The sequence below is a fragment of the Oryctolagus cuniculus genome, chromosome 21 (assembly GCF_051225735.1).
Source record: "Oryctolagus cuniculus isolate XC-2025 breed Fujian yellow rabbit chromosome 21, ASM5122573v1, whole genome shotgun sequence".
NCBI classification, from domain to species: Eukaryota; Metazoa; Chordata; class Mammalia; order Lagomorpha; family Leporidae; genus Oryctolagus; species Oryctolagus cuniculus.
This window is the reverse complement of record NC_142887.1, coordinates 26,954,684-26,974,597: the sequence shown is the minus strand read 5'-3', so window position 1 is coordinate 26,974,597 and position 19,914 is coordinate 26,954,684. Positions and strand designations below refer to the sequence as shown.

The 19,914-nt window shown below is 50.8% G+C and overlaps 1 protein-coding gene across 5 annotated transcripts in view; it reads left to right on the top strand.

The window, feature by feature from the left end:
* Positions 1–9,100, top strand: part of THOC5 (THO complex subunit 5) — a 47,035-nt gene extending 37,935 nt beyond the window's left edge. For 3 of the 5 annotated variants that reach the window (XM_008274682.5, XM_008274681.5, XM_089323349.1), the window contains 3 exons: positions 2,709–2,824; positions 3,411–3,601; positions 8,228–9,100. In XM_008274682.5, the coding sequence (XP_008272904.1) occupies positions 2,709–2,824; positions 3,411–3,601; positions 8,228–8,291 (371 nt within the window). In that variant the 3' untranslated portion in view covers positions 8,292–9,100. Of the gene's footprint in view, positions 1–2,708; positions 2,825–3,410; positions 3,602–3,993; positions 4,541–8,227 lie in introns of those variants that run through there. The other 2 variants (XM_089323350.1, XM_008274677.5) reach the window with 1 other exon arrangement.
* Positions 9,101–19,914: the final 10,814 nt, after the last annotated feature.

The window sequence follows — 19,914 nt, the reverse complement described above, 5'->3', positions numbered from 1 at the left end:
GCCAATCTGAAGCCAGGAGCCAGGAGCTTCCTCCAGTTCTCCCACTTGAGTGCAGTGGTCCAAGTACCTGGGCCATCTTCCGCTGCTGGATCAGAAGTGAAGCAGCTAGGATTTGAATGAGCACCCATATGGGATGGCAATGGCTTTACCCGCTATGCCACAGTGCTGGCCCCCTAAATTTTTTCTTTTCATTAGAGAGAGTGAGAGAGATCCCATATGATGATTCAATCCCCAAATACCTACAACAACCAGAGTTAAGCTGAGCTAAAACTCAGAGCTGGGAATTCAGTTTGGGTTTCCCATATGAGAGACTCAGCCACCATAGCCACCACCTGCCTTCCTGTATTAGTAGGAAGCTGGAATCAGAAGTGGAGCTGGGATTTAAACCCCAGGCAATTTGATATGGGATGTATGTGTCCCAAGAGCAGCTGGAACACGAACTGGTGCCCATCTGGGTTGCCAGCATCATAGACGGCAGCTTTACCCACTACGCCACAGCACTGGCCCCTGGAATCACTTTTTAATAATAAATTTTTTAGGCTGGCGCTGTGGCTCACTAGGCTAATCCTCCACCTGCGGCGCCAGCACCCAGGGTTCTAGTCCCGGTTGGGGTGCCAGATTCTGTCCCGGTTGCTCCTCTTCCAGTCCAGCTCTCTGCTGTGGCCCAGGAAGGCAGTGGAGGATGGCCCAGGTCCTTGGGCCCTGCACCCATATGGGAGACCAGGAAGGAGCACCTGGCTCCTGGCTTCGGATCGGTGCGGCTCGCTGGCTGCAGCGCGCTGGCTATAGTGGCCATTTAGGGGGTGAACCAATGGAAGGAAGACCTTTCTCTCTGTCTCTCTCTCTCTCTCTCACTGTCTAACTCTGCCTGTCAAAAAAAAATTTTTTTTTTAAATATTTACTTATTTATTTGAAAGGCAGAGTTACACAGAGAGAAGGAAAGGCAGAGACAGAGAGGTCTTCCATTCTCTGGTTCATTCCACAGTTGGCTGCAACGGCCGGAGCTGTGCCAATCCGAAACCGGGAGCCAGGAGCTTCTTCCGGGTCTCCCACGTGGGTGCAGGGACCAAAGGACTTGGGCCTTGTTCTGCTGCTTTCCCAGGCCATAGCAGAGAGCTGGATCAGAAGTGGAGTAGCTGGGACTCGAATGGGCGCCCATATGGGATGCCAGCAATGCAGGCTACAGCTTTACCTGTTACGCCACAGCGCCAGCCCCAATAATAAATGTTAATTTGCAAATCCTCTCCTGTCCTGTGTTATATAGGTAACTGGTATAGAGTCAAAGCTTTCCCCCGTAAATAACTGAAAAGTAGTGACACACTTAGCCCCTTGGTAGGAAGGTTAAATGTCATCCTGATGAGTTAGGCCATGGCTGTCACCAGAGAAGGAATGAGTGCATGCAGAAATACAGAGATCCTGACATCAGGCAGTCCTGGTTAAACTCAGCACTGCTGCTGTGCAACTGTCAGGTGGTAGTGACGTTTCTGTTGTAGCTTCAGCTTTTTTTCACATAAAACAGGCACAAGACTAACAGTACCCATCTCATAGAATCATTGTGAGGGTGAAATGAAATGTGCATAAAGAGTTTGCACAGTGACTGCACTACCGGAAGGACTTCATGTTGGTATTAAAAAGAATTTCCGGTGCCGGTGCTGTGGCATAATGGGTAAAGCCACCATCTGCTTTGCTGGCATCCCATATGGGCACTGGCTTGAGTCCCTGCTGTTCCACTTCCGATCCAGCTCTCTGCTATGGCCTAGGAAGGCAGTAGAAGATGGCCCAAGTCCTTGGGCTCCTGCACCCACGTGTGAGACCCGGAAGAACCTCCTGGCTTCAGATCAGCTCAGCTCTGGCCATTGCTAGGGGGTGAACCAGTGGATGGAAGACCTTGTCTCTGCCTCTGCTTCTCTGAAGCTCTGCCTTTCAAATAAATAAGTAAATATTTTAAAAAATAATAAGAAAAAAAGAATTTCAGGGGCAGGTGTTTGGCTAGTGGTTGTACTGCCAGTTGGGACACCTGTACACCTGCATCTTGGTTTGATCCCTGATTCTGGCTCCTGATTCCAGCTTCCTCCTAATGTGGACCCTTGGAGGCAATGGTGATAGCTCATGTCGTTGGGTTCCTAACACCCATGTGGAGCCCTGGATTACAACTCCAACTTCCCCCTTTCCCCAGCCCTGACTATTGTGGGCATTTGGAGAATGAACCAGTAGGTGGAAGCTCTCTACCTCTCTCTGTCTTGCTCTTTCTCTCTCTCTCAAATTGAAGAAAAAACTTCATGTGACAAAAAAAAAAAAAAAAGGAAAAAATAGAGAAAATATATTTGCCTGATATAAAATGTTGTTGAAAAGAAAAAAAGAATGGAAGAATCTTTAACTTGCTGGCAAATAAATAGCATTTAATCCAAAATTCTTTCAGAGTAGCAGATAGAACTCCTGGGCACATCCAAGGTGAACCAGATGCAAAAGTCTACACCTTTGTGGCACAGTAAGTAGGTCAAGGTCCTCGGGCCAGAGTTACCAGACCTTGTATCCTGCAGCCTGGCAGATTCCACTTTGGAGATTCTAGAACAGTTAGTCCCCTAATGTACTCTGCAGCATCACATTACTTGGAGCCTCCTGAGATGACCACCGGGGTCCAGTGGAGAGGCTGCCACACTGGTGAGCTGGGTCTCAGAACTGATTGTTCCTCCTCTCTCCTCTTCCAGCCAAACTGCAGGCTGCTGTGGTGCTGAACCCTGGCTACTCCTCCATCCCACCTGTTTTCCAGCTCTGTCTGAACTGGAAGGGGGAGAAGACAAACAGCAACGATGACAACATTCGGGTAAGGCCTGAGCAGGTGACAGGAGGAGCAGGGAGAGCCCCTGGTGGAGGGAGGGCAGGAGCAGACTCTGCTGCGGCTGAGTGTGGCACAGAGGGGCTTGGCGGGATTTGCAGGGTGTTCTGGAGCCTGCATGGCACAGTGGAGGAAAGAGCCTGACTGAGACCACCCGCTTAGTGAGATAAACTCAGAGGCCTGACAGTCACCCTGGAGTGAGGTTTTTTTATCTGGAGATATTGTGTCTGTTCTTGATGGTTATTTGTGCCTATTGATTTGAATTGACACAGGCCTCCTGGCCATGGCGCGTGTTTTTAATCCAGGCGCCTTCTGGCTTGGATCTTGAGATTCCTCCTCCCCACACCTCCGTCTTCCTGACTGTGGGCATGTGAGGCAGGGCACGCAATGGTCAGAATTTAAGACTTTGTTGTCTTGAAGAGAGGGAGCCTCAGGTCAACCCGGTCCAGCTTGATGTGGTGGCCCAGCATCTGCAAAGACACCAGCCCTCAGGCCCAGCCAGGGACAGAAGCCTGACCTGCGAGGTCCCCTCTCAGGGAGGCAGTGCTGAGCTGCTGGCCTTCTCGCTGCACAGGCCATGGAGAGTGAGGTCAACGTGTGCTACAAGGAGCTGTGTGGCCCCCGGCCCAGTCACCAGCTCTTGACCAATCAGCTGCAGCGGCTGTGCGTGCTGCTGGACGTCTACCTGGAGACCGAGAGCCACGATGACAGTGTGGAGGGGCCCAAGGAGTTTCCCCAGGAGAAGATGTGTCTGCGGCTTTTCAGGTGAGGGGAGAGCAGGAGGACTGGGACTCTGGTGACTTCTCTGGGGACGAGGGGCAGAGATGAGAGCCGTGGAGCAGGTGGGTCTCACTGTGCAGGGATCTGCCCAGAGGGCATGCATGCTCCCAGTGTGCTTGTGGAATTAAAACCCTGCTGTTGGATTTCCCGGGGGGAGCCTGCTCCCTCCTTCCTGAAGCTTTCCCCGCGGCCTTCTCCCCTCAGCCCGGTCCCCTTGTTCACGACACCCTCGGAGGTGGCACCTACTAAAAGAGCAGTGCTAGGCTATGAATCAAGAGGGCTTTGCTCCACTTTCTGTACTTCCTGTGACAATGAGGTTTGCTTGCTTTTTACTGCCCATGTAAGCGGTTTTAAGTTGCATCCTCATTGGTCCCCAGGAAGTCTTCTCTACCCCTGGGGTGCATCGCATCAAGTATCAAGTAGGAATCACAGCTCTGGTCAGTCGGACATCATGGAAGGAACCAGCTGCAATGGAAGAAAGACACACATGCTCATCCCTGCCAGCTGGGTGACCTAAGAAGTGTCACTACCGCTCAGCTTCTGAGCTCATTTCTAAATCTAAAGTCTGAAGTGGGCCGGCGCCGTGGCTCACTAGGCTAATCCTCCATCTGCAGCACCGGCACCCCGGGTTCTAGTCCCAGTTAGGGCACCAGATTCTGTCCCAGTTGCTCCTCTTCCAGTCCAGCTCTCTGCTGTGGCCCAGGAAGGCAGTGGAGGATGGCCCAGGTCCTTGGGCCCTGCACCCGCATGGGAGACCAGGAGGGAACACCTGGCTCCTGGCTTCGGATAGGCGCAGCGTGCCGGCTGTAGCAGCCACTTGGAGGGTGAATCAACGAAAAAAGGAAGACCTTTCTCTCTGTCTCTCTCTCACTGCCTAACTCTGCCTGTCAAAATAAATAAATAAAGTCTGAAGTGAACTTAAAAGTAATACCTTCTAGCTTATGATGAATTGCAGACAGTTCATGTAAACCTTCCAGATGGTTCCTGGCACAAGACCAGGGCTCAGAGTATGACAGCAGATCTTGAGAGCCTGGTATTGAGTGTCTGGGCTCACAGTTCTTCCAGCTACTTCTCTCCTTGTTGCTGGGTCATTTCCTTCCCTTTCATCTCGAATGTTCTTGTTCTTTAAGAGCCAGTTCTAAAACCCCAGCATCCACTGCTCAGGTGTCCCTTCCATTGGTGTAGGGGTTCGGGAGGAGTGGCGCATGGGCTATCATCTGTTTCTAATTGAGACATCCTCTTTGTTCCCTGTCAGTCTGAAGAAGACCTTACCTTCCCCGCACCTTGTTCTTAGACAGCCAGTTTGTGCCCTGGAAGCAGTCCCAGCATCCTCCTGCCTTGTCTGGCCTCTGCTGGCCAGGGTCACTGTGTTGTCTGCTAATAGATAGCCTCAGCTCCCAAGTGGCTGTTGGGAGGTGGAGCTGGTGATCAGGGGTTGGTGCCTTCCCGCACCTGCCCTTCCTGGTGGCTCTGTGGGAGACCTCAGCTGTCCCACATGCCCAGTCTGCTGTAGCACATTTGCAGTGTGGAAGTTCTCACATGGCCAGTGCTTACTTCTACTTCTCTAATGGTTCCCGGGGGTCCCATTTCCAGAAGTGCTGTGATCCTCTGTACTCTGGCAACTCAGCTCCAATTAATTCCACAGCCTGTAGCTGGGAGATGTGAAGGATTAGGCCAACTACCTGGGGTGCAGAGTGCCGGCGTAGACAGCAGGAGACTTGCAGGCTGGCTCAGCCCCTGGCAGGAGACCATCAGGCAGTGGTTTGCCCATCTGCAGTCTGCCTAGATGAGCCTGGGTGACTGGGTGTTGCCAGAAAGACCTATTCCAGCTCCTACCTGTGCGATTAGGACACACATTTAGCCCCTTTGAGCTTCACAAGTGCCTACCTCAGGCATGCTAGGAGGGTGAAGGTAAATGCTATGGAGCGTGTATAGAGCCTGCCATGGTGCAGGCCAAGTAAGGCTTCAGCCTTTGGTGTTGAAATAAAAACCTCCTTACTCTCCTCTTTACAATCCCTGTTCTCTCTCCGTGTGATCTCCACCACCACCACCTAGCTGTTAGACTAAAATCAGGGTTTTACCTTCTATATACCTCAGCCAGGGCTAGACCAGGAGCCAGGAACTCCATCCTGGTCTCCCACGTGGGTGGCAAGGACCCAAAGCACTTGGATCATCATCTGCTGCCTCCCAGGTACACAATAGCAGGAAGCTGAGTCGGAAGCAAAACAGCCAGGACTGGAATCAGTGCTCTGATGTGGACCGCTGGTATCACCAGAAGCAGCGTAGCCCTCTGTGCCACAACGCCAGCCCCTCTGGTTACCATTAACGTCAATGCTAGATCTACAGAAATGGGGGAGGAACTCTTGACTGAACATTGAGTGGAGTGGTGTGGACAGGCTCCTCTGAAGCTTTGCTTGGGGGCTAGAATTCCAGGTAAAGCTCGGGCCAGGCTTCCCTCCCAGGTTTTGCCTGGCCTGTCACAACTCAGCCTTCCTGTGGCATGTAGGCCTTGGCATCAGACCCGATTTTGAATTTTGACCTTGCTACTTCCAGGTGTGTAGTGTTGGGCAAATAGTTTGCCTCCTCAGCCTGTTTGTTCACCTGTAAACCTTGTAAGATGGGAGCCGGCACCATGGCTCAGCAGGTTTAGCTGCAGCCCACAATGCCAGCATCACATATGGGCGCCAGTTTGAGTTCCAGCTGCCTTACTGCTGAGCCAGCTCCCTTCTAATGCGCCTTGGAGGCAGCAGAGGATGGCCCAAGTACTTGGGCCCCTGCACCTGTGTGGGAGACCTGGCTGAAACTCCTAGCTTCAGCCTGGCGCAGCCCTGGCCGATGTGGCCATTTGGGGCATGAATCAGGGGATGGAAGATCTCTTTGTTTCTTTCTCTTTCTGTAATTCTGCCTTTCAAATAAATGTTTAAAGTAACAAAAACAGAAAACTTATAAAATGATAGAAATAGCATTAAGAGGTAGTTAAGTACAGAGCACACAGCACTGTGCCAGATTATTTTCACTCCCAGCTATCTGCTTATGTGAGTATTGCCCTACAAGAGGAGATAATTAAAAATTCCTTTCTTAGTTTTTTACAAATTTATTTATTTATTTGAAAGTCACAGAGAGAGAGACAGAGACAGATCTTCCATCTGCTGGTTTACTCCCCAAGCAGCTGCAACAGCTGGAGCCAGGCTGATCCAGAGCCAGGAGCTTTTTATGGGTCTCCCACATGGGTGGTAGGGTCCCAAGTACTTGGGCCATCTTTTCTGTTTTCCCAGGCACATTAGCAGGGAGCTGGATCAGAAGTGGAACAGCTGGGAATCTAACCAGCATCCATATGGATAGCAGCTTTACTGGCTATGCCACAGTGCTGGCCCCAAAACTTCTTTATTTTTTTTAATTATAGAAATGTGTTTGTGGGGCCGGCGCCATGGCACAGTAAGTTAATTCTCCACCTGCAGCGTCAGCATCCCATATAGGCACTGGTTCTAGTCCCGCTGCTTCTCTTCCAATCCAGCTCTATGCTATGGCCTAGGAAAGTAGCAGAAGATGGCCCAAGTTCTTGGGCCCCTACACCCACATGGGAGACCCGGAAGAAGCTCCTGGCTTCAGATTGACACAGATCTGGCCGTTGTGACCATTTGGGGAGTGAACCAATGGACGGAAGACCTTTCTCTCTCTCTCCCTCCCTCTCCCTCCCTCTCCCTCCCTCTCCCTCCCTCTCCCTCCCTCTCCCTCCCTCTCCCTCCCTCTCCCTCCCCCTCTCCCCCTCTCCCCCTCTCCCCCTCTCCCCCTCTCCTCCTCTCCCTCTCCCTGTCTGTAACTCTACCTCTCAAATAAAATAAAATAAAATCTTAAAAAAAAAAAAAAGAAAAGAAATGTTTGTTGTTAGCCATATAAATAACTGGGGCAACTTTGGGCACAGTGGTTAAGCTGCCGCTTGCAGCAGCCAAGTACTATATCAGATGGAGTACCTGGGTTCAAGTCCTGGCTGTGCTTCTGATCTAGCTTCTGAGAGGGAAAAAGGGAGAGAGAGAGATCCTCCATCCATTGGTTCACTCCCCAAACAGCTGGGACTGAGCCAGGCCAAAGCTAGAAGCCAGCAGCTTCCTCCAAGTCTCCCACATGGGTGCAGGTGCCCAAGCACGTGAGCCATCTCCCACTGCTTTCCCAGGCCGTTAGCAGGGAGCTGGATCAGAAGTGGAGCAGCCAATACCATATGAGATGCCCACACTGAAGGTGGAAGATTAATCTTCGACGCCACAGCCACAGCCCTGATTAAAAAAAAAAAATTTTTTAAACATACAAATAACAAGGAACAGTCTAGAAACAGAGGGTACCTGAGCTCTATCCCCAGAAGTGCCCCCTGTCAGTGAGAGTTTTTGTATTTTCTGTTTCGTGATTCAAGCACATAAAGACATCTTTACAAAAATAACACCTCACATATTGTTCTACAGTCTGCCTTCTCACAAAGTCCTGTGTCGTGCAACTCTGCCACTTTTTTTTTTTTCTCTTTGCAACCACCTCGTATTCTTTTGTGTGAACAAAGCATAATTTACTTTGTCAGTCCAGAAGGCATGGTGTTAACTGCTCTTCCTTCTCCTGTTTCTGCAGGGGTCCCAGCAGGATGAAGCCGTTTAAATATAACCATCCTCAGGGATTCTTCAGCCATCGCTGACCTCCTGCTCCAGCTATCATTTTCCGCAAAGCACCGCCAGAGTCCAGGGCCTCTGCTTCCTATTGTATTGCACGTGTGGCTCATGGTACTCTCCAAAGACACCAATTAAAGTGTCCCCTGACCAAGTGGTCTGTCTGTGGCTCCTTGTGGGTGTAGAAGCATCTAAGAATAGATGTTTTTTATGTGGCCAAGAAAAGCAGAGTGCAAAAAGATTCCAGTTGTGCAGAGATGCTGCCCCCATTTCCGCACACCTGTTTTCACAAGGGGGTCCTTACCATCTCGGTGTGCATCATCGTAGGCCCCTGCAGTCAAGAGAAGCCAAAGGCAGCAGAGCACGAAAAGCGAAAGCTCTGCTTCCTTCTACTCCACTCTTTCCACCTTGCTTGCCAGTGCACTTGATGGCTGAATTCTCTGATTGTTGGATGTTAATAAACATCTCACGGTGCAGCATGGAAAAGAAGAGGGGACCGGTGCTGTGGTGTAGCGGGTAAAGCTGCCGCCTGCAGTGCTGGCAGCCCATATGGGTGCCGGTTCGAGTCCCAGCTGCTCCACTTCCAATCCAGCTCTCTGCTATGGCCTAGGAAAGCAGTAGAAGATGGTCCAGGTCCTTGGGCCCCTGCACCCACGTGGAAGACCCAGAGGAAGCTGCTGGTTCCTGGCTTCAGATTGGCACAGCTCTGGCCGTTGCAGCCATTTGGGGAGTGAACCAGCAGATGGAAGACCTCTCTTTCTCTCTCTCTCTCTCTGTGTCTTTCCCTCTCTGTAACTCTGCCTTTCAAATAAATAAATAAATCAGTTTTTAAAAAAAATCAATAGAGAGTAATTCTGAATCTTGTAGGGTTTCATTAAGTTGATGAGGGTGATGTCAGAATCACATGGCGAGCCCGTGGCCAGTGAGAATGGCAGAACCAGCAGAGCGGACGTCAGAGGAGAATCTTCATGGAGAGGGTGTCATCAGTGCCTGCAGACACAACGGCTGCACTCTGAAAGGGTAAGAGAAGTCCTGGGAAAATAGCCAGCACCCTTTAAGATGTTTGCAAGTGAGATTGTCTCATGATCATCCTGCCATAGGTGTCAGAGTGGAGGTGGCTGGTGTTTTAATTCAGCAGGTTAAGCCACACATGGGACACTGGCCACCCATATCAAAGTTCTGGTTCACGCCCTCCTCCACTTCTGATCCAACTCCTTGCAAATGCACCTGGGAAGGCAGCATGTGATGGCCCAAGTACTTGGGCCTCTGTCACCCAAGTGGAGACCAGGAAGAAGTTCCTGCCTTCAGCCTGGCACAGCCCTGGCTCTTGTGCCCATTTGCAAAGTGAACCAGCATATAGAAGACCTTTCTCTTTCTTCCCGTCACTTGATCAAATAAATCTTAAAACAAAAATAAAAAGATGGTGTATATTGTTCTTAGTTGTGTTTTTTTCTTTCTTTTTAAGATTTATTTATTCATTTATTTGAAAAGCAGAGTTACAGAGAGGCAGGGAGAGAGAGAGGTCTTCATTCGCTGGTTCACTCCCCAAATGACTGCAATGGCCGGAGTTGTGCCAATCCAAAGCCAGAAGCCAGCAGTTGCTTCCAGGTCTCCCACGCGGGTACAGGGGCACAAGGACTTGGGCCATCTTCCACTGCTTTCCCAGGCCATAGCAGAGAGCTGGATTAGAAGTGGAGCAGCCAAGACAAACTGGTACCCATATGGGATGCTGACACTGCAGGTGGTGGCTCTTCCAAATCCTGTACCACAGCGCCAGCTATTTTTTTATTTTTGTCAGAAAAATTTTATGCTTCTCCCTGTCCCTCCCATTAGTACTCCATTCATTCATTATTCATTTTAAGAAAACAGAGAGATGTAAAAATATCTCAGGGTTATGAGAGTTGGCAACTGTAATTGAAGGCTTCTTAATTTCAAGGTGAATAAAGTTTAGTTTTCTTTATTATTTTTAAAAACAAACAGCCAGTGCCGCGGCTCACTAGGCTAATCCTCCACCTTGCAGCGCCGGCACACCGGGTTCTAGTCCCAGTCGGGGCGCCGGATTCTGTCCCGGTTGCCTCTCTTCCAGGCCAGCTCTCTGCTGTGGCCAGGGAGTGCAGTGGAGGATGGCCCAAGTCCTTGGGCCCTGCACCCCATGGGAGACCAGGAGAAGCACCTGGCTCCTGGCTTTGGATCAACGCAGTGCGCCGGCCGCAGCACACCGCCGTGGCAGCCATTGGAGGGTAAACCAACGGCAAAGGAAGACCTTTCTCTCTGTCTCTCTCACTTTCCACTCTGCCTGTCAAAAAAAAAAAAAAAAAAAAAAAAAAATTTTCCATCCAGTGGTTCACTACCAAGTGTCCTCAGTAGGTATGGCTGGGCCAAGCCAAAGCTAGGAGCCAGGAACTCAAGTTTCGTTGTCCTACATGCGGGGCAGGGACCTGAGGACATGCGCTGTCACCTGCCATCATCCAAGGTATGCATTAGCGACCAGTGAAATTGGAATGGTGCCAAGACTCAAGCAGGCACTCGTAGGGGATACTGGCATCTCAGTTGGTGTCTTAACCACTAAGCCCAATGCCCATTCCTGGATACGTTTTCCAATAGTCCCAAAGCATTCTTTCTCCAGCATTCATTAGTTTGGTCCCCATTAAAAGCATAAGCACTCATTTTGCTGAGTATCCTTGGTAACGTGGGCCTGTATAAAACGTGGTATAAAGCTGTTTCTCCTGTCCTCTCAGCTGATCACTGCATCCCAGGGATAAGGATTTTCTGAGAGAGTTGGAAACCTGAGCCCCATGAAAAGCAAGGCAGCACCACTCCCGACCTATCCTGGCCTCACCTCAGCCTGAGTCAGCCGCTTCAATTCCAGAGGTGGGTATTCCCCAGCCAGAGGGCGTGTGTGCTAGCCCGCCCATCATGGGAGCTGCCTAGCAATGAATTCCCAAGCCTGCTCCAAATATGCTGGCTGAGTTGATCTGAGGTAGACCAAGGAAGTGTATTTTAATTTTTTTAATTTTATTCTCTCTGAGAGAAACAAATTCCCATTTACTGGTATACTCCCTAGATACCTGCACCCCCAGCTAGGATAGGAGCTGGGGTCTGGGAACCCCATTCAGGTTTCACATGTGAATGATAGGAACCCATGCCCTTGGGCTGCCGTCACTGCCTCCCAGGGCTGCATTAGCAGGGAGCAGGCACTCCAATGTAGGACGTGGGCGTCCTAACTGTTAGGCCAAACACCCGCCAAGGAAGTGTATTTTTAACAAGCTCCCCAGGTGCAGTTTGCCCTAGTCTCTTTTTGGAAGTCGCTGTACTTTCTTCCCGCCCCTCATTTTTCTTGTGGACTCCTCACGTGATGCAGGAAGGCCGGTTCCCCGTGAGGAGCTCCCCTTCTCCTGTCTTCTGCACCCCAGACAGCAGCACGAGCCTCTGGGAGCATCTTTCTCTCCACATAGGGAGGTATCCTTGTCTTTTCCCTGACCTACGTGCCTGAGACTTTGTCCCAGACGCCACCCCCTTGGTCTGGCCACCCTCAGGTCTGGTCTTGTATCTCACTGCTTGTGCTGAATGAGGTTAAAGTAGAGCCTAAAAATAGTTCCTTTAATGGCCCCTGCATTGCAGCCTCCACGTCTGTTCTTGGCTGGAAGGTGGCCAAACTGAGTCAACACAAAAGTGCATCTTGAGATGGAAGCAGAGACAACGCTGCAGAGAGGCTTTGTGAGTGCTTCCCAGGCAGGGGGTGGTGCAGCCTGTCACTCTCTAGGGAGGGCTGACCCTTTTCAAAGGGAGCAGGCGGCACAAAAGAAGTCACTTGGCCTTATAGAGAAGGGTCTTAAAATACGTGAGAAGCCTGGGACAGTCCAGCCCCTGTAACTACTTCATAGTTGTCCCAGCCTAGGATGGACAGAGTCGGGGGGAGGGGCCTGGTTTGGAAGGACCTGAAATATTCTTCCCTGCTGGAACTGTCCAGAGCTTTTTTTTTTTTTTTTTTGGACAGGCAGAGTGGACAGTGAGAGAGCGAGAGAAAGGTCTTCCTTTTACCGTTGGTTCACCCCCCAGTGGCTGCTGCGGCTGGCGCGCTGCGGCCGGCATACCGCGCTGATCCGAAGCCAGGAGCCAGGTGCTTCTCCTGGTCTCCCATGCGGGTGCAGGGCCCAAGGACTTGCGCCATCCTCCACTGCACTCCCGGGCCACAGCAGAGAGCTGGACTGGAAGAGGCAACCAGGACTAGAACCCGGTGTGCCAGTGCCGCAGGCGGAGGATTAGCCTATTGAGCCACGGCGCCAGCCCAGAGCCTTTTTGCAAGTTATATCTGGGACATACCCCAGACTGAAATATTTTTTTTAAAAATATTTATTTGAAAGAATTAGAGAGGTAGAGATAGAGAGATGTCTTTCATCTAGTGGGTCACTCCCCAAATGGCCACAGCGACTGGAGCTGGGCTGATCTGAAGCCAGGAGCCAGGAGCTTCCTCTGGATCTCCCAAGTAGGTTACAGGGGCCCTGGCATTTGGGCCATCTTCCACTGCTTTCCCAGGCACAGTAGCTGGGAGCTGGATCAGAAGTGGAGCGGCCAGGACTTGAATCAGTATACATACAGGATGCTGGCACTGCAGGCTTTAACCCACTGTGCCACAGAGCCAGCCCCTGCAATACCTTTTTGTCCTAGAACCTGGCCTTTTAATCTCTCTTTTATTTGAAAGAACAACAGAGAACTTCTGTCTACTGTTTAACTAATAGCCAGTGCTGGGATAGACCAAAGCCAGGATCCTAGAACTCCAACCAGTCTCCCATGTGTGTGGCAGGAGCCCACTCACTTTTTTTTTTAAACTTTTTTTTTTTTTTTTTTTGACAGAGTGGACAGTGAGAGAGAGAGACAGAGAGAAAGGTCTTCCTTTGCCGTTGGTTCACCCACCAATGGCCACCGCGGCTGGCACACCGCGCTGATCCGATGGCAGGAGCCAGGTGCTTATCCTGGTCTCCCATGGGGTGCAGGGCCCAAGGACTTGGGCCATCTTCCACTGCACTCCCTGGCCACAGCAGAGAGCTGGCCTGGAAGAGGGGCAACCGGGACAGAATCCGGCGCCCCGACTGGGACTAGAACCCGGTGTGCCAGCACCGCCAAGGCGGAGGATTAGCCTAGTGAGCCGTGGCGCCGGCCAGGAGCCCACTCACTTTAACCATCATCTGCTGCCTCTTAGGATGTGCATTAGCAGGAATCCAGATCAGACGTAGAGTATCCAAGACGCCACCCAAGGCCTCCCATATGGTAGGCAGGTGTCCCAAGGAATGCATTAAGCACTGCACCACATATCCGCGCCCACCTGACTTAAGGGTTGCCCTCCAGTTCTCTAGTTCTCTCCCTTATTTTCTTCCCAGCTTCCCCTTTCCTAATTATTTTTTCACCAAATCCAAAAGACCCTTCTTATCTTAAGGTTGCTCTTGCTGGTCAGCAAAGCCTTATCCATGGGACCGGGACGGCCCAGAGCTGCCAGACTCCCATAGGAAAGCTATCTGTGTCTATTTTGCCCCAAGTCCGTCCTCTCCATGGGTCTTTCACTCTCATGAGAACAGGCACTAGACATCTATTTTGGGTCGAGACTTGAGCTAATCATGACTTCATGTGTAGTGTCCTATTTAATTATGACCAGCTGCCCTGGGTACATGTTGCCTTCATTCTCACCATGAAATGACTTGTCCGTGCTCACACGTCCCGCACTGCCCTCCCTGGGCTCGAGTCCAGTGCAGGGCTGGGGGCCTCCAAGGCTTTCCTTTTCACAGTAGCCTCAGGCTCAGCGGAGATGCCAGCTGGTGGTCTTACTGGGACATTCACTCACTTCAGGAGCACGAAGCAGCCAGAGTGGCACAGTAGTCAGGAAGTTGCTCTTGGTGTCTGACAGATCCGTCTGGGCCCTCATCCCATCCTGACAGCTCCATGAGCACCAACCCAGGGCTTGACTCACACCAAGACTCAGGGGTCCTCACCTACAACTGGGAATAACAATGGAACCCACGGACAGGCATTGTGGCACAGCCAGTAAAGCTACCGCCTGCAATGCTGGCCTCCCATCTGGCTGCTGGTTCCAGTCCTGGTTGCTCCTCTTCTGATCTGGTTCCCTGTTCATGCACCTGGGAAAGCAGCAGCAGATGCTTGGATTCCTGCTACTTAATGTGGGAGACCTGGATGGAGTTCTGGGCTCCTGGTTCAGCCTGGCTTGGACCTATCCCCAGCCCTGGCTGTTGTGGTCATCCGAGGAGTGAACCAGTGGATAGGAAGTCTCTCCTCTTTCTCTCTCTCTCTCAGCACTTCCTTTAAAATAAAATCTAAAAAAAAAAAGAAAAAGAAAAAGAAAAAAACAACACTAGAACCCTCCTCACAGGGAACTAACCTCACATAATACACATTATCTGTGAACTTTCTGAAGACCCCTCATCTGTATACCCAAATAAGCTTATCTTGTAATTCCATTTTCCATTTATTTATATGAAAGAGATCCTCCATCTACTGGTTCACTCCTCAAATGCCTGCAACAGCCAGGAGCTGAACCAAGCCAAACCCAGGAGCCCAGAACTCGGTCTGCGTCTCCCACGTGGGTGGCAGGAACCCAAGGACTTGAGCCATCATTGGCATCCCAGGTGCATTGGTAGGAAGCTTGATCTGAAGCAGAGCAGCCGGGACTTGAGCCAGCACTCCTAAGGAATGCGGGCGTCTCGAGCAGTGGCTTACCCCACTGCACAACACCCACCCTCCGTGAACTCTTTGAAGTACTCTCGTATTAGTGCCCAGAATCTAGTACTACTCAGTAATGGGAAGAGATGCCTCCTTCTGACCCCCAGGTCAGAAGGAGCCATTTGCATGAGGAAGGGCTTCCCTGCCTGAGCCGTTTCCCTGCTGGAGGGCTCCAGGGCCTAGAAGCCCGGCTTGCGCTGGCCTGGTCCCTTCTTGCCATCACATGGCCTATATTAGGTTCCTATATACCTAAGACTTGATGAATTAAAACTATATATATATGTATACCACACTTGATGAATTAACACAAATTCGGGGAAGGTGTTTGGTGCAGCAGTTAAGATGGCTGGTTGGGACCTGAGCATCCCATATTGGAGTTTCTGAGTTCGTCCTAGCTCCTCTCCCAATTCTAGCTTCCTGCTGGCAGGCATAAATGAATTCAGAAGCACTGCACAAGATCCACACACAAAGAACAACTATATGTCTGCTCACCAGCAGTGAACGATTGAAAAGGAAATTAACGCACACCCTGGGCGACAACTCATTTATGTGCACCTGGTAGATGAAGATTCGAGTACTTGGGCTTCTGCCACCTACGTGGGAGATTTCAATTGAGTCCTGGCTCCTGGTTTTGGCCTGCCTGGCTCACTCTCTCTCTCTGCTCTCTGTCAGTCTGTCTTTCAAGTAAATAAATAAAACTTAAAATATGTTGTGCCTTTTTTTGGATTTTCTAGATCTTGTTATCTACAAATACGTATAGTTTTGCTTTTTCTTTCCAGTTTTTTTTTTTTTTTTTTTTTTTTTGACAGGCAGAGTGGAAAGTGAGAGAGAGACAGAGAGAAAGGTCTTCCTTTTTCTGTTGGTTCACCCCCCAATGGCTGCTGTGGCTGGCGCGCTGCGGCTGGCGCGCTGCAGCCGGCGCACCGCACTGATCCGATGGCAGGAGCCAGGTGCTTCTCTGGTCTCCCACGGGTGCAGGGCCCAAGGACCTGGGCCATCCTCCACTGCACTCCCGGGCCACAGCAAAGAGAGGGACTAGAAGAGGAGCAACCGGGACAGAATCTGGCGCCCCGACCGGGACTAGAACCCGGTGTGCCAGCGCCACAGGTGGAGGATTAGCCTATTGAGCCATGGCACTGGCCTCCTTTCCAGTTTTGATCCCGTTTATTTCCTTTTCATGTCTGATTGCTTTGGCGATGAAATTTATTTTGAGAGACAGAGAGCTCCCACCTGTTGATTCACTCCCAAATGCCTACCTTGGCCAGAAGTTGGAAACTCATTCTAGGTCCCCCTACCTGGGTGGCAGGGACCTGAGTAATTGAGCCATTACCTGTTGTCTCCCAGGTGGCAGGAAGCAGGCAGTCTGATAGGGGATGCAGGCGTCCCAACCTATGGCTGAAGCACTAGGCTGAACACTTTCCCTTGTTGAGAATTTTGGCATCTATATTCACAAGAAATATTAGTGTGTAGTCATCTTGGAAATATTTTTTTCTGATATTTCTTTGGCATTAGGGTAACAGACAGGCCTCATAGAAGAGGCCTTCCTCTCCTATTTTTTGGAAGAGTTTGAAAAGGACTGATATAAATCTCCTCTAAATACTTAGGGGAATTTACCAGCGAAGCCATCTGGGCCTGAGCTTTTCTTTGTGGGTGGTTTTGAATTACTAATGTGGGGCAGGCATTGTGGCACGAGGGTTGAGCCACTCTTGCGATGCCATCATGATATCCGAGTGCTGCTGTGCCCCACCTGCCAGGCCGCTGCACTTCCTGTCCAGCTTCCTGCTGACGCGCCTGGACGGCAGCAGGTGAAGGCTCAAGTAGCTGGGACACTGACACCCATGTTCCTGGCTCCTGGCTCCAGCCTGGTCCAGACCTGGCTGTTTGGGGGAGTAAACCAGCAGAGGAATGATGTATCTCGCTCTGCCTCTCCCTCACTCTCTGTCTTCAAGTAAATAAGTCTAAAAATAAATTACTGGTGTACTCTCTTCACGTTAGATCTGTTCAGATTTTCTTTTTCTTCTTGAGTCAGTTTTAGTAGTTTGTATCTTTTGGGGAATTTGCCCATTTAATCTGAATTACCTAATCTGTAGCCATAAAATTGTTCCCAATATTCTCCTATAATCCTTTTAATTTCTGTAAAGTTGCTGTTAATGCCTTCTCTCTCTCTCTCTTTTTTTTTTTTTTTTTTTTTTTGGACAGGCAGAGTGGACAGTGAGAGAGAGAGACAGAGAGAAAGGTCTTCCTTTGCCGTTGGTTCACCCTCCAATGGCCGCCGCGGCTGGTGCGCTGCAGCCGGCGCACCGCGCTGATCCGATGGCAGGAGCCAGGTACTTCTCCTGGTCTCCCATGGGGTGCAGGGCCCAAGCACCTGGGCCATCCTCCACTGCACTCCCTGGCCACAGCAGAGAGCTGGCCTGGAAGAGGGGCAACCGGGACAGAATCCGGCGCCCCGACCGGGACTAGAACCCGGTGTGCCGGCGCCGCTAGGCGGAGGATTAGCCTAGTGAGCCGCGGCGCCGGCCCTTCTCTCTTTTTTTTAAGATTTATTTTTATCTATTTGAAAGAGTCAATGAGAGAGATAGAGACAGACAGAGAGAGAGAGGTCTTCCATCCTCTGGTTCACTCCCCAGATGGCTGCAGCAGCTGAGCTGAGCCGATCCAAAGTCAGGATCCAGGAGCCTCTTCCAGGTCTCCCACATGGGTGCAAGGGCCCAAGGACTTGGGCATCTTCTACTGCTTTCCCAGGCCGTAGCAAACAGCTGGATCAGAAGAGGAGCAGCCAGGACTCAAACTGGTGCCCATATGGGATGTCGGTGCTTCAGACCAGGGCTTTAACCTGCTACACCACAGCGCCGGCCCCATTCTCTTTCATTTTTGATTTTAGTAATTTGAGTCTTCTTGCCTTAGTTTTTAGTTAGCTGAAAGTTTGCTGGTTTTGTTGATCTTCCAAACAAACAACTCTTTGCTTCATTGATTTTCTCTATCATTTTTCTATTCTCTATTTTATTAACATGCTTAGGTTTAATTTTGCACTTCTTTTTTTAATATTTATTTATTTATTTGAAAGAGTTACACAGAGAGAGGAGGAGCAGAGAGAGAGGTAGAGACAGAGAGGTCTTCCATCCCATGGTTCACTTCCCAGTTGGCCACAACATCTGGGGCTGTGCTGATCTGAAGTCAGGAGCTTCTTCCCGGTCTCCCACACAGCTGTATGGAATGCTGGTGCTTCAGACCAGGGCATTAACCCACTGTGCCACAATGCCGGCCCCTGCACTTCTTTTTCCATTATCTTTTCAAAATGTATTTATTCATTTATTTAAAAGGCTGAGTGACAAAGAGAAGGAGATAGAGAGAGACATCTTCCATCCATTGGTTCACTCGCCAGATGCCTGCAGTGGCTAGGGCTGGGCAGGTCAAAGCCAGGAGGTAGAAACTCCAACTGATCTTCCCACGTGAGTGGCAGGAACAGAAGTACTTGTCCCATCATCTGCTGCCTCCCAGGTGCATTATCAGGAAGCAGAGGCAGAGCGGGGATGTGATTCCAGCCACTTTGATTAGGATGTGGGCATCTCAAGTGGCAGATTCACCTGCTGAGCCTCAATGCCCACTCCACAAGTGGGGTTTCTGTTTCTTGCTTTAAAAATGTAGGCATTTGCAGCTATAGATTTCCCTCTAAGCAATGCTTTATCTTCATAGCATAAGTTTTCATATGTTACAACTTCATTTTCACTTAAGAGATTTTCTTTTGGCCGGCACCGTGGCTCAATAGGCTAATCCTCCGCCTTGCGGCGCCGGCACACCGGGTTCTAGTCCCAGTCAGGGCGCCGGATTCTGTCCCGGTTGCCCCTCTTCCAGGCCAGCTCTCTGCTGTGGCCAGGGAGTGCAGTGGAGGATGGCCCAAGTGCTTGGGCCCTGCACCCCATGGGAGACCAGGAGAAGTACCTGGCTCCTGCCATCGGATCAGCGCAGTGCGTCGGCCGCAGCGGCCATTGGAGGGTGAACCAACGGCAAAGGAAGACCTTTCTTTCTGTCTCTCTCACTGTCCACTCTGCCTGTCAAAAAAAAAAAAAAAAGATATTTTCTTTTTTTTTAAGGATTTTTTTTTGAAAGAGTTACACAGAGAGATGAAGAGAGAGAGAGAGAGAGAGAGATACCATCCATCCACTGGTTTATGAAGCCAGGAGTCAGGAGCTTCCTCCTTGCACATGGGTGCAAGGGCCCAAGCAGTTGGGCCATCTTGCACTGCCTTTGCAGGTGCACTAGCAGGGATCTGGATCGGAAGCAGAGCAGCCGGGATTGAACCAGCACCCACATGGGATGCTGGCACTGCCGACAGCGGCTTAACCCTCTGCGCCACAGCGCTGGCCCCCAGGTGAGAATTTTCTGGAACATGGCTGTGGAGTTGTCAGTGCGCAGTTCCCGGGACTTTGCCCGCTCTGGGCATTTGGAGGAGGACGACTGCTCAGCCCACCCCCTCAGCTGTTAGTGTGACTGTGGATGACTTTGGCCAGATGTTGCCAGGAGAGACCTTCCTCGCCAGTCAGATGTTGCCAGGAGAGACCTTCCTCGCTTCCAGGTAGAAGTTTTAGGAACCCACACGTGGTTTGTCACATTCCCTCTGCCCTGCCTTAGTGAGTTTGCGATGGTCTGGATGGTCCTGATGAGTCTGGTTCTTGCGTGACCATGATGAGCAGGGAAAGATTGCTCACTTGGTGTGGGGCCGCTGGGATTGAGTTGTTTATTACTGCAGACCCATCTTCCCTCTTCTGAAACAGTTCCACTGGGGGTGGGGGGGTGAAGGATGTTTTTCATCAACTCAGCACTATCTGTGGAGCCAACAGCTGGCCAGCAGGAGGGGCACATTCCTAAAATAGCTGCTTTCCACAGTTGTCCGTGTCCCCCGGGCCTCTGGTGTCTGACAGA